The 23,720-nt window shown below is 39.8% G+C and overlaps 1 protein-coding gene across 3 annotated transcripts in view; it reads left to right on the forward strand.

The window, feature by feature from the left end:
- COL4A6 (collagen type IV alpha 6 chain) overlaps positions 1-23,720 on the forward strand; it is a 4,024,271-nt gene that overhangs the window by 3,674,004 nt on the left and 326,547 nt on the right. For all 3 annotated transcript variants that reach the window (XM_044057202.1, XM_044057203.1, XM_044057204.1), the window contains 3 exons: positions 10,521-10,643; positions 13,116-13,232; positions 13,796-13,957. In XM_044057202.1, coding sequence (XP_043913137.1) covers positions 10,521-10,643; positions 13,116-13,232; positions 13,796-13,957 — 402 coding nt within the window. The remainder of the gene's footprint in view (positions 1-10,520; positions 10,644-13,115; positions 13,233-13,795; positions 13,958-23,720) is intronic.

The raw sequence follows: 23,720 nt of genomic DNA on the forward strand, positions 1-23,720 counted from the left end.
CAGTTTTTCCTGTTTGCCTTAATGTCCTTATTAGACACAAAAATAACTGAAAAAGCTTTACTTTATATCATGCAGTATATGCCATCTTTTATAAAGATACTGTTAAGAGCAAAATTTGTTTTATTTAACAGTTACCTCTTTCCTTCCACTTCCCTTCTCCTTAACATTCTTCCAAAAATTAATTACATGAAGTAGAGCGTATACTTTGGAGATCACTAAAAGTTTAACAGTGACAAAAAATTAATTACATGAAGTAGAGCGTATACTTTGGAGATCACTAAAAGTTTAACAGTGACAAAAAAGTCCAATATTTCCAGCTTTTCTTGTTCTGTCATATATCACTGTTAGACAGAGAATATACTTAGTGAATTAACTATAGTACATTAGGGTAGAATAATACTGTGGTGGTGGTGCTGCGGTAGCGTTGTCACCTCAGAGTAAGACGTCCTGTTCGATTCTCAGCTAGAGCGTCTTCTGTGTGGAGACATGCATGAATGGGCGCACCTTCATTGAAGGTTGTGCGTCAGGGCCGGCAACTCGGCATGTAAAAATCTACTGCCAATCATTAGCGGACAGGAGTTCCGCTCTGGCGACCCCTAACCAGGAAAAGCCGAAAGACACAACAACAACAACAAAATTAGGGTAGAATAATAGGCCTGAAAATATAGAGTCAAACTTGTGTTTTCATGTATGCATTCAGTTTCAGGGAAAGACAATTCAGTAGAAAGAAAAAATAATCTTGCTGGCTAAGCATGAGATGTCTGGAAAAAAGAAGTTATGTACCTACCATAATGTTCCATGTTAGTTGTCTTCTTCTCGCCTTCTTTCTTGCTGGTTGAGTTCAGAGCCAATCCTTGGCTCTGACTCGGCCATCTTCAAAAGCTCGAGAGCTGTTTACTGGCTCGAGGCCACCCCATATCCCATGATTCCTGGCGCTAGTTACCCAGATCTCGTTTGGTAAGTCTAACTGCAGACATAATAAGGAAAGAATCCTATCCTGGAATGTATAAACCCTACCAGAGAGGCTACTAGGCAGAAAGGAATAGCCAGAGAAGAGCCAGTGAAAAACCATAAGGAAATCTTCTTGGTCTGCTAGGATAGGGGGATGGAGGGTGGGACGCAAGAAAGAAGGCGAGAAGAAGACAACTAACATGGAACGTTATGGTAGGTACATAACTTCTTTATATTAAGTTGTCTATCTCGCCTTCATTCTTGCTGGTTGGGACAGCGTCCCTAGCACCTAAAATCCTGGGTGGCTCATCAGAACAAACTCTTCAGAACAGTGGAACCAAAATCAGCTCTGCTCCTGGAAACCACATCCAACTTATAATGCGAAATGAAAGTATGTGGGTTGGCCCACGTAACCACAGCACAAATAGATTCCATGGGCAACCTAGCCTGAAAGGCCACAGAAGTGGCTAAAGCTCTGGTGGAGTGACCTTTTGGTTTAACAGGCAATTCTTTATTCCTCAGTTGATAGATAAATGTGATGATAGTAGTCAACCACCTGGACTGGACAAGGTTACTTTTGAGAATGGAAGACCTTGTTTACCCTCAGCATAAGAAAGGAAAAGTTGGTCCGATTTCCTGATGTCCTTAGTTCTATGCAAATAAAAGCGTAGTTGCCTGTGAACATCTAACTGATGCAATTTATATTCCGCCCTGTTGGAGTGGTTGGGAAAAAACACAGGACGGTCTATGGACTGATTCAAGTTATTCTCTGAAGAGACCTTAGGAAGGAAGGAAGGATTAGTCCTGAGAGCAACCCTGTCATTGTGGAACACTAGGTACGGAGGACGGATACAAAGAGCTTGAAGTTCCGAAACTCTTCTGGCTGAAGTAATAGCTACCAGAAAGAGAGGTTTTTCAAGATAAAAACTTCAAGGAACAAGATGCTGCAGGTTCGAAGGGGGGCAGAATTAGAGAAGCTAAAATCAAATTTAGATCCCATGGAGGTGGAGGATCTCTCACTGGAGGCCTGAGCAGAGTGGTCCCTTTGAGAAATGCTTTACATAGCTTACGAAACATGATATTATTTTCCGACAGGCCAATGTGAAAATTTGAAATTGCAGCTAACTGAACTCTAATTGTAGCGGAAGCGGACCCAGCATGAAAGAGTTCCACAAGAAATTCCAAAATGTGGTGTACAGGGGCTGAAAAGGGGTCTATACTCTTAGTCTCTGCCCAGGAAGAAAAACGTTTCCACTTACTAGCGTAAGTTTTTCTAGTCGTAGACTTGTGCGATGATAAAATAATTTTGCGCACAGAGGGGGAGATATCAGGAAGCCTGGCTAAAGTTGGAAGTGGAGCAACCAAGCAGTGAGCTGGAGAGATAGCAGGGATTGGTGCAGCCCACCCGATTGATGGATCAGAAGGTCTGGAAATAGGTCCAGAGTCCAAGGCTGCTCGAAAAGATGATGATGCAGGAACGGGAACCATATTTGTCAAGGCCAGTAAGGAGCAATGAGGATCATTTTGCAGCCCAATATGGCAGCTTTCTGTATTAGCTTCGGGATTAGGGGAGACGGAGGGAATGCATAAAGAAGTCCCTGAGGCCAATCGTGGACTAGAGCATCTCTGGGGGAATGTCCGGGAAGTGGAAGGAGAGAGAAGAAATTGCTGCACTTGCTGTTGAAGGGGGTGGCAAAAAGGTTGCAGCAAGGTTGGCCCCATTTGCGGAAGATTTGGTCCACAACTACCTAATTCAGAGACCACTCGTGAGGCATGTGGATTGCTCTGCTCAGCCTGTCTGCTATGACGTTGGACATCCCAGGGATGTGCATTGCGATCAGAAACCGTTGGGAAGAGATCACCCACTGCCAGAGTCTGAGTGCTTCTCGACATAGGGGGTAGGACTTGGTTCCGCCCTGCTTGTTGATGTACCACACTACTGACATATTGTCTGTTTGAATTGCAATGGTCCCTGTAGGAAGAGAGTCCTGAAGAGCTTGCAACGCTAAAAGCACAGCCCTCATCTCCAAGATGTTTATATGTAGATGGTACTCGTGAGGTTGCCAGGTGCCTTGGACTCTTCTGCCCTGATAATGCCCCCACCCCCACCCGATCAGGGAGGCATCCATGGTCACTGTAGCAACTGGAGGGGGAAGTACAAGTGGTCTGCCCTGGGGCACTGATGTAGAAACTATCCACCACGCAAGGTGCTTTTTGCATGCTTCTGTGATCATAATCATGTGAGACATGGGAAGCTGCTGAAAGGACCATTGGGTGAAAAGAAGCCACTGGAGAATCCTCATGTGAAAATGAGCTAGAGGAACAAGTATGATCACTGCTGCCATGAGACCCAGAGATTGGAGGACGAACCTGGCTTGAATTCTTTTGCATGCTAATAAAACCTGTACATGTTGGTGAATCACTAATACCCTGTCTGGTGGAAGGCTCGCTGACATGTCTTTTGTATTTAAATTTTCACCTATAAAGGTGATAGACTGACAGGGCGACAATGCAGACTTTTCAAAATTTATTGTGATACCTAGTCTGGAACAAGTCTCGATAGTGTAGTCTCTGGCTCGCAGAAGGTGATGCCTGGTGGTAGCAGTGAGGAGCCAGTCGTCTAGATATGGAAACACCTGGAATCCTTGCCGTCTCAGGTGAGTGGTAACTACTGCCATACATTTGGTGAACACCCTGGGGGCTGTGGTGAGACCAAATGGCAGAGCTCTGAACTGATAATGGCTGGCTCTCAGCCAGAAGTGAAGGAATCTTCTGGAGTGTCTGTCCATTTTGAAGTGGTATTACGCATCCTGAAGATCTATAGAGCACATCCAATTGTCCTGACCCAGAAAGGGTAAAATGGACTGTAGCGTGACCATCCAAAACTTCGTTCTTTGTACAGACCTGTTCAGTCTGCTGAGATCCAGAATGGGTCTCCAGTCCCCTGTCTTTCTTGGTACCAAAAAGAACCTTGAGTAAATTCCAGATCCTTGCTGGTCTGCTGGGACTTGCAGGATGGCCCTTTTTCTTAGCAGTTTTGAAACTTCTTGAACTGCTTGATCCCTTAGATTAGCTGGAACATCTGGAAGGGACTTGTTTAACAATAAAGGAGTGCGAACAAAGGGAATTATGTAGCCTCCGGATATAACAGACTGTACCCATTTGTCTTGTGTTATGTCTTGCCAGGCTCTTGGGTACAGCTACCTGTTTGTCTTGTGTTATGTCTTGCCAGGCTCTTGGGTACAGGGATAATTTTCCCCCGACTGCCTACAGAGGTGGGCAGCCGGGCAACTCTTCAGGGATGTTGGAATGGCTTCTCAGAGAAGGATTCTCTGCTGGTCTGGTTTTGCAGGCCCCCCTCTGCCATGAGGGCGGCGTCTATTATTGTTCCCTCCTCTGCCCCTGGATGGGAACTCACCACGTGTGTCCGGCAAGGCTTCCTGGGATTTCAGGAACCACATCTTTCCACTTTTCTGACCCTTGGGATATGGTCTGGAAGGATTGGAAAAACAGACTCCCACGGCAGAGAGAGAGTCTTGCCTTCCTGCTCACACCTGATAAGGGTGTCCTTCACCTGTGATCCAAAAAGAGAGGAACCATCAAAGGGGGTGTTGGTGAAAGATGCTCTGAAAGGTTCTGCAAAGTTACATCCAAGCATGCCTCCTTAGGGCAACGCCTGTGCCTGCGGCTCTACTCGCACCATTGGCTGCATAAGAAATGAGCCTCATGGAGGAGTTCACCACTGAATTAAGAGTCACCAGCTGGGAGGCTGCCTTAGCCTGGGCCCCCTCAGCTGATGGATCTTGGAGGGTATCTCCAAGCTCTTTAAGGAGATCCCTTTGAAGACGGGTAAAGTGGCACAAATAATTCAGAGACCTCATGGAAAAGGTCGCTGAAGAGAACATCCGCTTCCCATATCTGTCCATCGTCCTAGACTCCTTAGGGGGATGGACAGATGAAGAAGTTTCGGCCAACTCCTTCTTTGTGGCCGCTGCTACCACCATGGCATCAATGGGAACACCTTTGGTCAAAAACTGTTTATCCTGTGGTGCAGTTATGAATTTAGTGGGTCTTCTGGGGTCGGTTCCACTGTGTCTGGAGCTGACCACGCCTTCCGAGCCACCACAGACATCAGTGGGTCGAAAGGCAGAGACACCCAGGAGGTGGAAGGTCGGGATCCAAATGCATCCAGGAATACCGACTCATCCTCAGAAGGGCTTAGGGTAGTCCAGTTCCCCCTCTGCCTAAGCATCTCAAGGATGTCTGAGAAGGAGACATCTTCAGAGGGGGATCTCGGGGACCCTTCCGAATCCTCTAAGTTGGTATCTGATGTGACAGACTCAGGGGAGTCAACATGCTTCCTCTTGCATTTCCTCTTATGAGGTGGCTCCTCTGAATGATCAGGGGAGGCCTCGGAAGAAGAAGATACACCCAAGGGGGTGCCCTGGAGCGTTGGTTCCCCACGCTTGGGGTCTGGAGGAGGGGCAGAGGCAGAAGCAGGCACCATAGGGGGAGGAGCCGATGGGGATGATCGTGGGGCTGACTCAGGGGCCAGCACACTCCTCATGACCTCGAAGGCGTCCCTGCTTGGATGCCGAGAAGGCTCCGGTTCCGAAGAGTTCGGGATCCCTCTCCGCATCGAGGAGGACGGCTCCGAAGCCGATGTAGGAATCGAGCTCACCTGCGCTGAAACTCCGAGGGGGAGAATGGGGTCAGACAAGGGTCCGATGCCACTCACCCCTCAGAGCTGACGAGGGAGTCTCGGCACCCAGACCCCTCCAAGGACGGTACTAAGGAAGAGATCGGAGCCGACGACGGAACCGAAGGAGAAGGTATCGGTGCCGACGGTTCCACGACTCAAACCCCAATGAACTCTGGCTCCGAGCTCAAGGGAGGAGTTGGAGGAGGAATAACTGCAGACATGGACGGAGCCGACACCTGATGAGGGGGGCTGGACAACATTTTTGCTAGGGCCTGCGATTTCAACAGCCTACTGACCACTCTCTCCACGTCGTGATCTGAAAGCCTTGAGGACCGAGAAGAGTGGGAGGACCGATGACTGTGCTCCAATTGGAGCAGAGGAGACCTCAGAGGTGAGCATATCGACTCCAGGGAGGGAGACCTAGATCTCTTTCGACTCCCCGATGGCTCCAAGGTGCGAGTCGGGACCGACTGGGAGGCAGGCACATTGGTTCCAGCCAGAACCGAGGAAGAAGGAACAGCTTCACCCAACGACGGCTCCGAACCGGGAGCCGAAGATTTAGGTGGCTTAGAGGACTTCACAGACTGAGCCTTAGCTGGTGAATCCTGGGGCTTAAGTAAACCCAGTAGGATTAACTTATTTCTACACTCCTGCAGGACTCTTGGGCTGAAAGCATGGCAAACTGAACAAGAGTCCTGCATGGGCACAGCGCCCAGACAATAGACACAAGAAGTGTGACCATCTGTGTGAGACATCTTCTGACAGCATGAGTCACACTTCTTGAATCCAGACACCTTGGTATCCTTGGACATCCCTGAAAGGAAGGAACACCAAGAACAATACACAAGAAATAGGAGATAATAACTGTCACACACACTAAAGTTATCACACCCAAAAAACAGCCAAAAAATACAAACAATATTCTATGCTACCAACAAACAAATAAGACTAAACTAGGTAAATACTATTTTTTTTTTTTTTTTGAAGAGAAAAAAAGGGTTAGCCTCTAATTTAAATGGCTACCTATGTGAAGAAAGTGAAGGGGGAGGGGAAAACTCTCTAACTAAAATAAGTTTTCTGAAGGGAAGGGGAGGGATTCAGGAAAGAAATTATGGGTACAACAAAGATATACTAAGAAAGGTTGTAACTACAACTAACAATCTACATTAATAACCCTAATAGTTTTTATCAAAAATACAGATAAAACAATGAAAATATATGACCTGAGCCAGTAAGACAACCTCGCAGCAGAAGCAGCAAACGAGATCTGGGTATCTAGCGCCAGGCATCATGGGATATGGGGTGGCCTCGAGCCAGTAAACAGCTCACGAGCTTTTGAAGATGGCCCAGTCAGAGCAAAGGATCGGCTCCGAACCCAACCAGCAAGAATGAAGGCGAGATAGACAACTTAACATTAATAGTTTCAAGGAAAACTATAGAATGTTCCTTTCTCAATGGAAAAATACTTGCTATGTGCACTTGCAATGGAATGCTAGATAAAGAATAGACAGTTAGGCACTGTGAGGCACATGCAAGACAAGGCTTGAAAACCAAGGCTAAAGAGGTGTGTAAAACATTGCAGGGTTTTGGTATTATTAGGAAATACTTCAGACACAGTAGGTAAAGTCAGTAAGTTAGTTTTGGACTGATATGTAAAAGGGTCTTTATAGTACAGACACTCAGGCCTGAGTACAGAAGTCAGGTCAAATATCCATATTATTCAGGAGTAAAAGACTGCTTTAGTTGATATTATTCAGGAGAATCAGAATATACATGCAGAAACTTTGGATATATTTATCAGCTCTGTTACTGTTATCCAGCATTCCAGAATTTCTAGACTCCTATTGTTTATCAGCACTGTTATTGAAGACAGTATTCAGATATAACTGTTTTACAGTATGTAGTTGTTTTGATTATATATGTATTTTCTTCTTTGCGGTTGTTTTAATTTTACCAACAGTGAAAATGTGTGCTTTTTAAGACTTTATGGGATAAGAACTGTGCTTTTGGGTGGATTAATGATGTATTAATGGGTTGCTTAGCGACTAACTTTATGGAATTTTGGCGCCTTTTTTGGGATTGCCAGGATATTTAAATTAACGAAAGACGTGTGTTTTTTATTTACTTTGAAAAAGTCCTGCATTGTGGCAGGACAAAAGCACTTGTGTACGTAATTTATCATTAAAATTGTTTCTGTGCAGCCTAATTTAATGTGCCAAAACCACAGTTTCTTATTATTTTTTGTTTTATATTTGTGGCTAATTCCGTTTTTATTAGTATTCAGATATTAACATCTAATAAAGCATTATTAACTGAACTACAGTGTTTGCAGACTTTATTGAGAAAGTACAAAAAGACTTGGCCCATAAAGGAGAGACTGGCATCTGATCAGCACAGGTTTAGGTAATTAACAGATAAAGACTTTCATTCCAGTCTCATTTCAGTTGTTTACAGTTAATTCCACTATAATGCAGTCTTATCAATTCCTTCAATCACAAATGTAATTGATGCTTTGTAATCTCATATTTATTTGTTGATTTCTGAGTTGCTGGTTTTCTTATGGTTGAACTCCATCTCCCAGATCCATTTTCTGGTTCATTTCCAACATACTCCAGGTTCTTCTAGACAACTCCTATGCTTTTTTCTGTCTGTCAGGTATTTTCCTTTGGAACTCTGGGGAAGGTTTCACTGGCATAGTCTCTGTAAGAGCTTTATTATTAGATGAATATGAAGCAGAATCTCCTGTTTGATAGCTCACTTTTTGATGGACAAACTTTTGTATTTCCTCCTTAGCATGGCCTGCATCAAAAAACGATTTTGTCCTTCTAGGAAAAAATATTCTGAAGATAGCTGGATACAGCAGATTTAATCTCACACCTGCTTCTCAACCTTCCAATTGCTGGAATAAATTTACTCCTCTTCTGCCTGGGGTACAGTGAATAATAATTTCCACAAACACGTCACTATCTCTAACTTTTAGTACTTTGTCCTTCTGCCACAGTTTTGTTAGAATCAGCTCTATCTGCTGATAGGAAGGCATCTTTACTATTAAAGGTTTTGAATGATTTGTCTTGGCCAGGTTTGGAGCTTGCAAATGATGGGCCCTTTCAATTAACAACTTTTGATGTGGAATATCAGTCCAGTTGCTTATTTGTGCTTTCATAAAATTAATACAACCTGTTTCTTCCAGTTTCTGTAATCCATCAGAAAATTTCAGGTTCCCCTTATGCTCTGTCCTTTAATTCTCCCATTTTTTGAAACACCTGTTCTTGAGCAGTCTTATACTTAGCCAGTCTTTTCTTCATTTCGACCTCTGATTTTTTCACTTTTATCAGCTCATCTGGATATCTGTTTAAAGTTTCTTCCATCCTTTTGTTATTTGAGCTGTACTCCTTCAGTGTTTTATGTCTTTTATCAGCTCTGAGCACATTTTACTCATTTTTATATCTAGATTACTGGAAGGCATCTCTTGCACCAAAGCTGGAACTTACAACTTTTTGTGAATAGCTGCAGAGTTTTTCCCAGCCAGTGTTTTCTCTTAACTTTTTGTGATTGATTTTCTTTCAGGTCCTCTAAATTTCTTCATTGCTTGTATCCAAGCAGTGCTTTTACTAGCCAGTAACTGAAATTTACCCCAAAAGACAAATTTACTTGCTCTGTTTTATCTGACTTTCTGTTTTCACACTGGGAAAGTTGCAACTAAGCTGTTACTCAGTGTGCAGACATTTTGGAAGTCCACCTATGTTGCTAGTTATGTTGCCTAAAAATATACCATAGGGGTGGAGAAAGTTTTGGCCAGTATAGAAAAGCCATGATAACAGAGATGCAGGCCATCCCTGTAAAGTAAGTAGGGCATTTGACTGCCTTAGAAAAATGCCTGTTACTAAGTCAATGGTTAAAGCCAATTATCTTTTGTTTGTATTGTGACATCATTCCTGGTGATGGTTGGATGCTGCTCAGGCCTATCTTCATACCAACATAATTTAACAGCTCTGTCTAGTATCTCTTTGTATGATCTAGAGAGGTGGCTCTTAAGTTATTCACTCTCACCCGCATAATGACCAACTCATATTTGTGCCTAGGTCTTAGAGACTTGAGGGCTGTAGGTGAATGGCAGATCCTGGCACCTGAGACACAGCTTTCTATCACCTTTTCTTTGCTCACCCTGCTGAGTTGTACATCTCTGCATCTCTCTACGGAGTCAACTACGAAAGTAATATTACCGAATGTGTCATCTCTGCCTTCTTGTCTTAAGGGCACTGGCTTGTCAGCGGGTTGTCCCCTTTTTCTCTTCTACTGTTTGATATGTGTATAGATGTTGTATGTGTTTAACTGTGTTGTTGAGTATCCTATTTACCCAGCCTACATTTTGGAGGCATTTGACATAGTGAAGATACAAAGAATGATGAAGAAAATTGATATATTCATTTTAATTTTCTTCTGCAGGGAGAGAGAGTAGAACCAGGGCAATAGGAAACATGTCTATTACCATTTTGCACATCTGCATACCACTAGCTAATCATTGGCCCTTTATAGGTTTAAATTGTGTTGTTCATTGGAATCTGAGCACTTATTATTTCTTTATGTATCAGTTTGTTGACTGGTAGTGTGACTGGACTTTCCAGAGTCATCCATTTTCCTATGGACAAAGAAACACAATGAGATTAATTAACTTTCTTTGAGTAACACAGATCGTGTATGTCGGTAGTGGTATATTCATACTCATCCTCAGATTCTTAGCTTAATATATTAAGTGTTGTACTGCAGAGCCTTCTTAACACCCATAAGAGGAGACAAATAATGAAGTTGTTCTACAAAGTCAATAGTTGTGTTATTGCACAGTGATTTAAAAATTTCATTTTTTTAGGCTTTTCTGAAAGTGCACCTCCAGGGCTCTCAGGACCCCTTGGTTTCAAGGGTGAGAAAGGATTGCAGGGAGTAACTGGAGCACCAGGATCTTTTGGTCCAAAAGGATTACAGGGAGATACAGGTAAGCATTTTATTCTTTTTGATATTACTTATAAAGTTAAGTGCTGTCCTTCACCAGTCATGGAACTGGCAAAACTGCTGCTTGTGATCTGTGAACAGAGGTTATAAAATGAAACCTGAGTGTTTGTTAAAAAAGTACACAATTTAACCCTGCATAATGTTAATTTTGGGCAATTTGCAAAGAAAACTCTGGACACTCTAGCCACTTTTAGTTTCACCCATATGTTTTCCATATACGCTCCCCAAAAATATCAGTCTTTTTATGGACCATAATTTGTAATGTCCATGTGTCACCATGTATTCAAGAAAGTGTTTTGTTGTTTGTACTTTTTATATTTGTTTAATGGTAGTCCTGCCAGCATCTTATCTGTGCAACCTTGGAACTCTGACCAATGACTGTCATTAATATATTTGTTTACTGGTAGTCCTGCCAGCATCTTATCTGCGCAACCTTGGAACTCTGACCAATGACTGTCATTAATAAGTGTCTTATTACTTCTGTTATATAGTACATAACTTGTTTCTTATAACCCTTCAACTGTTTTTTCTTGTTCCAAAAGTTCTGTTTGTTTTGGTAGTCTGCTTAAAAAAAATCAGCCCAGGGTCAGTACTTAAACTGATTTTCAAAGCTGTGTCAAACATGAACATCATACTTTGTTTGATCATGCTTTTAAGCAAGGATATAGCTAGGCATACCCAGTGTACACAAATGAGTACATTTATTCAGAATATTTTTCTTGAAATAGGCAAAACATGCTTACATGATCGGATTGCACCTCTTAAAATAGTCTTTTTATGTTTACAAGTAGCAACAGCTGAAAATAGTAAACCCCTTTCTGAAGTGTACAGGGGCAACATTTTGATGGTTGAGTATATTTTTTAGTTGATAGGTGGGTGGTGGAGGGCAGCAAAATGAGGTTTGAGTACCAAATATGATTTCTGACTACAACCCTGCTTTGAAGTGATGCCTTTCTAGTAAGTCTCATTTGGACAGTCTCCCTTCTAGACATGATCTCATTAACATTACCAGTAGAGGATAAGGTTCTTGAGGTCATGATCAAACCATGGTGAACGACATTATCATTGATGTATAAGTCAGGTATGCATTCCAGGTATTTCTTGCCTGTGTCTTTTGCTTGTTTATTTTTTTTTTATTTAAATGCAAGTATAAACATCTGATTTTCCCCAGAACCAGCCTTTCTTACATTTATGAAGTCTTGTAGCTCAATACCATACCATTATACTGTGTTATCATGGTACTTCTTTTGCCTGACTTCTTTCTTTAGTTTTACTACTTCCTCATAAAGAAGAGAGGATAAAAGTATTCCCTGAAGTTGTATATCTGGTGATACAAAATGCTAATATTATTTTAGACAGTTGTGTTAGAAAAGGGAGTCTTTTCAGAAGACAAAACTTAATTCTAGTTTTAGAATAAAACTAACTTAGCATTTTACTAACAGTCACCTTTTAGAAATACAAAGCTTAATTTAATTCTAATTAGTTCATTAATGCTGAATTAATAAGATCTTTAGTTATGAGTCTGCCTAAGTGATTCAGCTAGCTCCTAGCTAACTCCACCAATTTATGATAGATACTACTAATATTTACAATAGTGCAAATTTTTTGTGAGTTTCAATCCCCCCATCCCTTGGGCCTTTGGAAAAGGTTCATGTTCTTTTGTCTCATTGACCCTTTTGTTCCACTCTCAAGATGGAAGCCATTTATCTTCCAGTGTAGAAGACAGCCCTATGGCCCATGTATTTCCTTAGCTGGAGGGCCTAATCAGCCCATTTGTTAAATGTAGAAGTGAAAGTTGGGCAGTGAGAGCAGAGTAGTGGACTCCCTTCCCCTCACAATCCCCTGAGTTCCTAATTATCACGGTAGCTCTGTTGAACTGCAGCATGTGTTACCATCTGCAGAACGCATGTGTGAAGACATAGATGTGTTCACAAAATAGTGTAATACACTGCTGGGCAGTGTGTTCTTATCAGGTTGGTTTAACATGCGCTGTTCTTCCTAGGTGTCATGCAAGAAGTATGCCAGAGCTGCCCTCCTCCACATGCAGCTTATCAAATGCTGTTCATCCTGGTTGCTGTCAGGGATTCATCCCTATGCATTATATTTGTCATTGTTATTTGTGAGATTTTCTCATGAATTCATGTTTGATGTCTTGATGTGATTTTTGTTTTGGCCCAGATTTTCTTGCAGCTGTTCATGTTTATGATGATGAGTGCATGCAGTAATCATGGTTGCTTATTTGTCATTTTATGCACCCACACATACACACATATATATATGTGTGTGTGTGTGTGTGTGTGTGTGTGTGTGTGTGTGTGTGTGTGTGTGTATATATATATATATATATATATATATATATATATATATATATATATATATATAAATATATACACACACACACACACACACACACATTGACATATTTTGACATGTTGGCGTTTTGTTTTCTTTTCAGGAGATGTTGGCCCAGTAGGCTTTCCTGGACTGCGTGGCCCTCCAGGAATTTCATTCCCTTCTAACATAATTGGAAAGCCTGGAGATCCTGGACAACCTGGTCAGGATGGTGAAGCAGGTATGGAACTGTGACTTAGGTGAATATTATATTCATTAATGTATGCAATTATATATTTTCATTTCATTCCAACAAGGTTTCATATTTTTGATGTTTTATCCTTCAACATTGTGAGGATTTTAACAATGTGTATTTTAATGGATAATGCCGTAACTGCTGCTTATTACATAACTGTTGGATGGAAACAATCTTGAATTTATATATTTTTCGGCACAGTTATCTTGCGTTTTTTGGAGTTTGAGGTTCATGTTTGCCTTATGAAATTCAAAGAGATCTGTGAGTGCATGCACTATATAACTGTTTAATTGTATATTTTATTATCAAAATGTATTAGAAGTGCCCTTTAAAAAAGTGAATACTGTTGCATGACACACACAAAATAATAATTACCTGGGAGAGTTGTATAGCTAGAGTTTACACAAGTTTCATTTTTTTACTTTCTATGATACACATACATATACATATATTCTATGTAAGACCTTAAATTAATTGCTCCTTAATAGAAAAATGGAACCGTTTTGAGACCACATTCCTTACTAACAGTCATATTTGGCACTTTGTAGGTTTTCGAGGCCCACCAGGTCCACCTGGTCCTCCTGGTTTATCTATCAATCAAGGTGACAGAGGTGATCCTGGCATCCCTGGTGTACCGGGCAGCAAAGGTCTGACTGGTGACCGTGGACTTCCTGGTCCACCTGGAGTTCCTGGAGCTCCTGGACTTAAAGGTACTATGACTAAATGTTTGTATGAAGAAATAATACTTTGTGTATAACACTTTTTCAGTGAAGATCATGCTAGTCTCAGCCAGGAGCCACAGACTGCTTAATAGAGCTAAACGGGTGGTTTGTAAATTAGCATCTTGGATACAAAACAAACAGGTTATGGATATTTATTGAAAGAGCATAAACCAGAAAATGTTATTACAGATTGGGCTGCATTCACTCCATTTATCTTTGCAGAATGCTTCAAGCATTAGACATAACTAATAAGGTGCATGATTATGTAATGTTTTAGCAACAGGAGGCTGCTGCTACTGCAGTTTCCCAGCTTGGAGGACCAACCAGTATACACAGAATAGTGTTTTCATTAGTGAAGACCCTAATGTGGGCAAACAATGTTCCCTTGGGCCAAAATTTAATACAAACCTCACTTTCTTTGGGATATGCATAACTTCAGTGGTGGTGGGCTATTTTGCCAAATGGGGATTCCCCGATACTTGTTTTATTGAAGTAAATCTAATGAAAGCAGTATCTTTCAAGTGTAGACTGCAAGCATATATTAAAAAGAAAAAAAGAAACATCTTGTGAGGGGGTAGAACCCTCCCTGTAAGGAGGTTTACAGTGCTCTGTTCATGTAATCAATTCTGTGGTCTTGGAGGGGTATGACATTTCCTTCACTGTAGCAGTCTTAGAGTACTGTGATAGTCACCCATTCAAATACTTATATGTGCATACACCTTTACGTACTCACACACATATACCTGTATACTTAAGTACATCTGCACATATACTGACATGCACACACATCTACATGCACACATTTGTGTTGGGACATAAAAATGTATATATATTTTCCAGTACTTTGCAATGTGGAAATCACAGTTTCCTCCATTTAGTGAAAGTTGTCGTGAGTCATGATGCCCTCTTTCACCAAGTCCACTTCAAATCTTGGTACAGTAAATGACTTAGTTGCTGGTTTCAGATACAGAGTACTGTGCACCAAAGAAATATATAAAGTTTAATTTTAGAAATTAAGTAAATATTTCAATCATCAGATGTGGCATTGACCATCTCCACCTCCTGGTGTTTTTCAGTGTAGCTCTGTCTCCCCTTTCAACTTACTGATGTATCCCTTGGACTGAGGTTACCAACAGGAAGAGTATATTTGTATCATTGTTGGAGAAATGTAGAAGAGACTGAGGTACTTTAATGCAGCATCATCAATTATTTCAACAGGGATATTGTATTCCCTATTGTTTTGTTCCCAGGTCATGCAGTGATGAAACACACATGTGCAAGTTCTCATGCATTTCATTCTGATAGATCGGTCCCACTTTTCCTATGCGCATGTATATCTGCAGCCCTATACTAATGCTGTGCCCAGCAGAAAGAGGTAAGAGTACAGAGAATCACCACACCCTCCCCTGAAATAAGTGAGCTAGCCACTGACTACACTTCCAGCTTCCCAATTTGCTATTTGTTTCCAGGACATCACTATAACAGCCAGATGCCCTACCCATGTCCCAAAAGGCCATCCTAAGTAAAATAGGTTATGCATAACTCTGAAAGAGTCAGCACCCAGTATAACACAAAATGATCTAGAGATTTAACATCCCAGTAATTAACCAAGTGTTTTTTTTTTAAATACGAAATAAAATTGAGCCTAATGAATGTGTGGTATCATGACTGTTGACACTTGCACATTATCTAAAGTTGCTTTTCAAAATTTTTCTAAAGTGTGAATTGCTTTCTCTCTCCCTTCCTCTTTCTCTTTTTATTTTGTAACTCTATTAATTCTCTTTTTATTTTGTGAAGAAATAATTGATTTTAATAGTTAGTGTTTTTTTAACTCTTAAAATTCCTCTCTGATCTGACCTTGTGCACAGATGTTTGCTGAAATCATTGAATGAATAACAAAAATGCATATTCCAAAGATAATAATGTGGCACTGCAAGTGTGCCTTGACTTTGTGAGGGGATGGGCCAGTTCCATATCTTGAATTATTCTTTGTTTATTTAACTTGAGAGACTGTCTAGCATCATTTAAAGTTAGTATTTCAATTCCTGCTCAGTACTTGTTTTGAATGTCTTTCTTGATTAGACTTTATAACGAGGCTGCAATAAAATTTAATGAATACATGACTTAATGCAAAATGTATTTCATGTAAAGGCTTTAATAAACTGGAATGCTGGAGAACAAATTTAGTGATAATGTCCTTAAGTCTGAAAATGAAATCAAAGAACTAAAACTTAGTCTAAATGAATATCTAAACAACGGTCTGTTTAGATCATAAAAAAAATCCTTTCATGCTGTAGTCACGTTTATTCTTTTCAAAGTGTAACCATGTTTAAGGTATAATTCATTTGGAAAAATGGGGGTATTTCTTTATCTTTGGAAAGATTGGGTAGTTCTTCACCTTTATAAGAAGAAAGAAACATGGACAGAAATGAGAACCTACACTACAGCTCTATGAACCCATGTTTACTGTACAAAAATGTTCTGTCCCAATTATAATTGAAGGAAGCAGGATGAATGGAGCCAAGAACAACATTAACTCAAAACACTTTTAAAGGAAAGTTGTGCCCTAACACAACTTTTCCTCATCCCAGAGTATATTACCTGCTTACAATGTTATCTCTGAACAGCTGCATATCATTGAAATGAAACAAAGCTCTTTCTTCTTGTTTTGGTAGTTCCGTACTTTTAAGGCGGACACAGTTCCTGAAATCTCATGAAACTTTATTCAGCAGTTTGCCTTCCTGGCTCTTACACATTATTGCCCACTAGTTTTAACTCATTAATACCTCCACTCAAACCTCTGAACCTCTTAGAGCAAGAAATCTGTACAAAGCCTAAAATAATGGAGGGACAAAGGCCCAGAAGTAGGGTCAGTTTTTAAATGTTGCTCTTATAAACTTAGGAAGTTGCTAGAGTAGAAGGATTTGTGTTAGAAGTAGTGACTTCAATCCTTGTTGATTTGCCAGAAAACCACACATTTTATGAGGAACAGACCAAAAATATGAGGCAAAAATCTGAACATTCTGCAATAATCTGGACAGTTAAGAGGTCTGCCTCCAGGGCTGGGACTATTATACATGAAACAGAGATAAAGGCAAGGCATCTGACTTGCACACCCTTCAGAAGAGAATTGATTGTTTAGAAGCTTAATGGTTTTGAAAAACTGTTTAACTAAGCATTTTGCAGTGTTCTTCCTGAAGGTGTAAAAGTAGTTGTTTCCATATTAATCTTTCAGATGTATTGCTCATTCTACTAGTTGAACTTTGTTTGTTAGGTGACATGATTATATGCCTAATAACACATTAATTTAAGACATAAACTTTGCTATCAATATGCATTTAGTTATATAATCTGCATGGGTATATTAAACTATGAAATGTTGATCCAGAAATTGTGTCTTAGAAAAATTCAGCAGAATTTATATTTCTCTTTGAAAGACGCTCTTTGTTTTTAGAAAAGGTCAGAACACTGAAGTATAAAACTGCACCCTGAATGTATCATTTTTTGACAACTTTATGTGTGCCATGTATAAAATTTCAGTCTACAAAAAAAATTCTGAGCAAATCGGTCCATTTATATTGCTTATGTGTAAGGAGGTATTCCATCTGACTTCAAAGTCACCACGTGGCAAGAAGTTTTGGGAATTTCCTCATCTGAAACCCTAACTTGATAAAGTTATAGTTTCATCTTGCTTCTGTACTAAAAGGTGGATTCACCTCCTGCTAGGCACGTCATGATAATATGTACCAAAGTAGGAGGGCATGAACAGCTCCTGTACTCACAGTTGTTTCTGCTACAGAAACTATTTTACTTTTACTGTATATCTCTGGAACATCCCTCTGTTCAGTGCATAAATCATGTAAATCCTCTAAATGTCCCTGTGAGCCAGGACCCACTTTGTCACCATTTGTACTATCTGAGGGAGGTTCACAATGTGAATAAATGTCAAAAAACACCACCTGCAAGAGGAGACATATGTTGCTTGATACCTAAGTCACTTTAAAGTAGAAGGTGACTTTGAAGAGTTACCATTACACAGACTATCAGGAGGCTCCATTGCAAGATCCCACAATAAGTGTCAAACAGACATGAAATGGTAAAGCATCAGAAGATAAGGCATCTGCCTAATCTTACCTCACAGTTTTTTTTTTTTATCAGATGGCCTTCTGCTACTGAAATGATGCATCTTGTCCAATGATTGGCAAGGGACCAATGCCATTCCATCATCAGCTGATGGCAAAAGGTGCTGGATAAATGTAACCCCTGGCAACAAATTTGGGGTTTGCATCTTAGGGTGTGTGAAGAATAGATCTATAAATCCTGCTCACTTCCCAAAGTAATATGTGACAAGCAGGAGAATGATATGTCAGTGTACTTCACAGCAAACAGATTAATATGTGATGCACAATAGGCCTTATGAGCATACATTAAGTATGCACTACTGTCTTGGGTAATAGCCAACACCTGCCACACCCAAATCATTTTTATACTGTACAGCTTCAGATCAGAGTTTTAATCCTTGACTCCCCTGGATTTCACCTACCATCACTGAGCCCAGTAACATTCATTGGAATCTTTGCAGCGGTATTTGAAACTTGTCCACAGTTAGAGACACACACACACACACACACACACACAAACTGATTTCTAGATGTGGGGTAAGTGATAACTCTCCAGTACAATGCCTTGTCCCCAGTTCACAATAACATTGCTAATAGCAAGATGTTTCTGGCAATTCAAGAGTGCAAATTACTGTTTACCCTTAAAATACGACAACCTTCAAATAGATTCAATGCACAAACATTTAAGCCTTTCACTGGGAAGAAGAGTTTAAAATTGAATAGTAAAATACTGTACTTGAACTATACAAAGTAAAACATTTAAATTGAAAAGCAAATATGCAAACAGAAATATTCTTGCACAGTAAATTTAAGTTAAAAGTTTTAAATACACAGCTATCAGATACTCTAAAGTGTAAATAAGCTTTCAAGATCATAACAGACTGCTATATCCTTACAGACAGCACTTTCTCTTTCTGCTTGTTTCATCAAGAAAATTCCAGAAATATCACAGCTAGCAGCATCTCTATCTCTCTAGTCCCCCACCCCTTCCAATTAGTATGAAGCCCAGGAAGGATTAAACATTTGATTCTGTTTTGAATTTTGGAAGATGCTTTCTTGTGTCTACAGTTTCATACTTTGTTGTGTGCGTTTGGGGTGGGGAGGCATGTAGCCCCAGATAAAGAAATATTCTTCTATAAAGGGTAACTAGGCTTCAAGTACTACAGATATGAGCACAGCAGAGTTAGTTTTGTTTTCAAACAACAATATGTTGCCATACACATATTTTAAAAGTGCTAGAACGCAGCAGCTTCTTTTATTTGTAAAAGAACTCCTTATAATTTTCTTAATTTGATACAGCTTTAACACAACTTAGTTGACTTCTTCTGCATACCCTTCTGAAAGAAGAGTTCTTTTTCTCATCTTATTACATCTTTTCAAATGAAAAACAAACCATGGGATGGAAGACAAAAAAAACAAATGGTGGTTCTCTCACACTGTAGTTTAATGTTCCATAGAAAGATGAGTGCTTTCATCTCTTTCAGAATCATACAAAGAACTCAGACTACACTGGGTCTAATCAAACATATACACAGAAACCCTTTTATATATAAATAAATTCACACGATTAATAAAACACTCTAAAAAAATTAGGGTAACTAAAACATCCTCTAATAAAAATTACCTGACTTAAAGTCTCTTCAAACAGTGCTTTCAGCCAATAACAAGAACAATTTCCTATTTATACTCTATATGTATGGGGATAGTAGTGGTAATAGCATATGAGAGAGAGAGCATGGTGTAGGATTGTTTCTGTTTAGGCTTCCTGTTCCAAATCAGTGAAACTAGAAGGTTTATAACTTAGGTATACAGGGGATGCTACAAGAGGGGTAGAGTGATGGATGGGGACAGTTAGAAAAAGAACAAGATGAGAATTGTTGTTTAAGAGGAGGTGAAAAGGGATGTATTAATTCAAATGCAGAAAGAAAAGTTGTTAGGGGTGTAATGATTCAAGTAGAGGAGGGCAAAAAGTTTCTGGTAAGCAATAAGAAGTTTGTAGTTTTCCTAGAGATGTCTGCCTGGTGATGAATATGGGCATGACCAGGATTAGGAAAGGTATTGTTTAATGTGGATGTTACAGCTTGGAAGTTTGTAATAACTTTTACTTGTGTAGGGATGGTGTTCTATAGCTTGGCGATGTAACGGGAATATAGTGAGTCCCTAATTAATTACTTGCTTTAGTAGTGCTTTTTAGAATCACCAGAACAGACCAAGATTTGACATCCACAGACACCAACAACCCATTTCTTGGTGCTGTCACACTCATAACCATTTCTTTGAACTGAAGAGAGCTTCTAATGTATGCTGGAGTAGTCTGAACGCATTTTTCAGTGCCCTAGCAACAAAAATGGAAATATATTCTAATTTCACCCTTTTTCTGATACTATGGGTCTTAATGGTAGGTCTATGGCATCCTCATGAATCTTGGGGATGCCCAATATTACCTTTAAATAGGACCAGGCTGTTGAAAAAATCATATATATCTTTAATTATTGTACCCATCATTAAGTTGTCATATGACCAACTATCACTGTACCTGTAATGCTTGGAAATAACATTTCTAGTGATCTCCTTATAAAAATCTTTGTCATTATGTAAACCAAAATGTTGCTGTCGTACTGTTTTGTAATTGTCGCAACCATAGCCCCATCCTTGTCCACCTTCATCGTGGATTGATTTATCTTTCAATAAAAATTCAAGAATATGTCTATTATTTTACATAAGTTGTAAAATGTGTAATCTGGTTTATCGTTCAAATATTTCCTAATATCTGCCATACATGCATTCTCATATATCAAGATAGCAGGATGTAAGGGAGCCTATTGGGACCATCCTCACTAGTGTCGTTTTTGAGCAACACTTTAAAGTTCAATTTCCTAGTAAAGTTCTTTAAACTGTTTCTTGTGTCCACAATATCTGCTCTTGAGGATGGAGTGAAAGAGAGACCTTTTTCATAAATACTTTCTTCATCAGCAGTAAATTCTTCAGCAGGTAAACTAAATACCTTAAAAGCAAATATCATCTTTACCACTCTTTGCTGAATGTTCTTTGAGACTGAAGCAATCAGGTAACAGGATGCACATTGCCCACATTCTGTTGCAGCACTTCCACCCATGAGTTGTATTGCCATCTGAAATGGGGATTCTGTTGGTTGTTGAACTTTTGCTTAGGTGACTTTGGAACCTGCATTTCTTCCCCTAATGGAAATGGTTCCCCTTCTTTTGTCTGATTACATAGTGATAGTTTTTCCATTTCTTTCCCTAATTGAAATGGTTCCCCTTCTTTTGCCTGGTTACATAGTGATGATCTCAATTTCAGTTTTTTTCTGCTTACCTGGCTAATGTCCTTAGCATTAGGCTTTGAACTGCCTAAGATTCATCTAAAAAACCCTTGTTCATTGGCTGCAGCCATTCTACTCAATCTCTTAGCACAGAAAATTGGAAAAGCCTAAAATAATGGGGTGATAACGTCCCAAAAATAGGGACATATTTTAAACATTGCTCTTACAAACTTAGAAAGTTACTGGAAAAACAGGATTTGTGTTAGCATGCATTTTTGAAAAATATGAAGTCTGAAACTCAAAAGTATATCATTATTTAGTGACTTCAATCCCCAGTGATTTGCCAGAAAACAACAAATTTAATGAGAACCAGAGCAAAACTATATAATTCTGCTAAATGCTCAACAGTTGAGAGTTATGCCTGCAGCCATCATTATGTCTTCTAAGTCATCTCCCAATGTTAGACTGTTTTTAGATTGTTCACCTTCCAGTAGTAGAATTTTCATACTTATTTTTATGTTTGTTCTTATAATCATTGAGATCCCTAATTATTTTCATGTTCATTCTTTCTTTTACTGAGAGTCTAACCTATTGACTTTCTCCAAAATGTATTTTGTCTTATATCAAGTTTACCCTGGGAGACTGCAAGACAGAGTTTGCCTTTTATTGAAAAAGCACAAAAAGTGGTACCACTGCCAACAATCAATAAAATAATCCAGATGAAAATGAAAAATGAACTGTGAGATGGAAGACAAAAAGAAAAAAAAAATGTAGTTCACACACACTGTAGTTTAATGTTTCAGAAAAAGATAAGCTAATTTGTCTCTTTCAGAATCATACAAAGGACTGAGGCTTCATCTGATCTAATCACACTAATACCCATAAGCCCAGGTAACATTTAAAATTAGTGCTGCTATTCAAACCTTGTTTTCTGCAAGCATCAAGAACTATATGCCATTTATACTCTTTGTAATCCAAATCTTCGTCAATATGCCCCTTTGATGATGATGTTGCTTATGTGATCTAGCAGTGCAAAAATGAAATGTCTTGAATGTAATATGGTTGTAAGAGTGTTTAAACAATGCCTTACCACTGGCCTTGTTTTTAATGAATTTGGATGGCTGTGACTTAAGAGTTGTTAGGTTCTTTCCTGGAATGCGTACCATTAGGATACCAGGTAGTATCAGGTATATCATTTTTTGCTCTTTCTGCTGTTGGTCACCTGGGTGATGTTCCTGGATTTTAGGCACATCACTGTCCAGGGTCCATGTAAGAGGATCCTTCAGTTAATTTTTAATGGGCTTACCTTTCTATAAAAAGTATTGCCATTTTGCCTTTCCTATGTGCCTAGAGTGTCATCGAGGGTGCTAGTTGTTGGGGGTAAAGACCTTGCAGAGAAAGGAATATCTTAAATTCCCTCACCTATATTACTAATTTTGAGGGGCTTTATCAAGACACCATTCAGTAGCAGGTCTCTGTAGTGGTTTTAACACCTGGATAGTCTCCATGAACTTGGAAAAATCAATAAAAATTAAATAAATGCCTTCATCAGAGCAGAAGTGAATACTCTTTAGCATCAATCATTCATGTTTACAGAGAAGGCCCAGGAAGTCACAGATTTTACAGCTTGGATGAGGATGAAGAGAAGAGTAAAAGCAGAGACTCAAGGGTGCAGTTTGGGCATCAAGGCAGCCCCTGTTTTTCTGGTCACTTTTGCATACCACTGAATGGTGAGATGCTATGCCGTGGCTAAACACATTTTTCCCTCACAGATTTTCCTTGAGTGTCAGATCCTTGTTGCCAGGATCTAGAGAAGTGGACTGTACCCACCAAACTTAGCATAAGCTTTCACTTTCTGTGGCTGAGCCCATATCATTGTCTGAAGATGCAAGTTTTACTTGTATGATGAACTTATTGTACACTGAAATTGGGGCATCTCAAAAAAGGGACTTTGTGCAGACCAGCCTGAGACAAAGTCTGTGTTCCTTGCTGTACTAACTCTAGAGATGGAGTTGGGATGAGCTCTACCTACTCTGGTTGGAAAACAAGGTCATGTTATGGTATGCTATGTGAACAAACAGGGTAGTAGGCACTAATATCCCCTTATGGAGATGGTGCAGGTATGGAACTAGATCAGTGACTGGGTAAGGGCTGAAAAGGCTTCCTGGACAAGCCAGCAAACTTGGTTAACAAACAAAACAAAACTTCTCTGTTCCCACCCTGCTGGAATCAGTCACACTAGCTTTAATCTTCTGCTGTTGATAAGGAAAACTCTTGTATTTGGGATAGTCTGAGTCTGTGGTACACTGGAAACTGACCTGTTTGCTATAGCAAAAAATGTGGTCCTTTC

This window comes from Protopterus annectens, chromosome 15.part0 (assembly GCF_019279795.1).
Source record: "Protopterus annectens isolate FY-2018-M chromosome 15.part0, PAN1.0, whole genome shotgun sequence".
NCBI classification, from domain to species: domain Eukaryota; kingdom Metazoa; phylum Chordata; order Ceratodontiformes; family Protopteridae; genus Protopterus; species Protopterus annectens.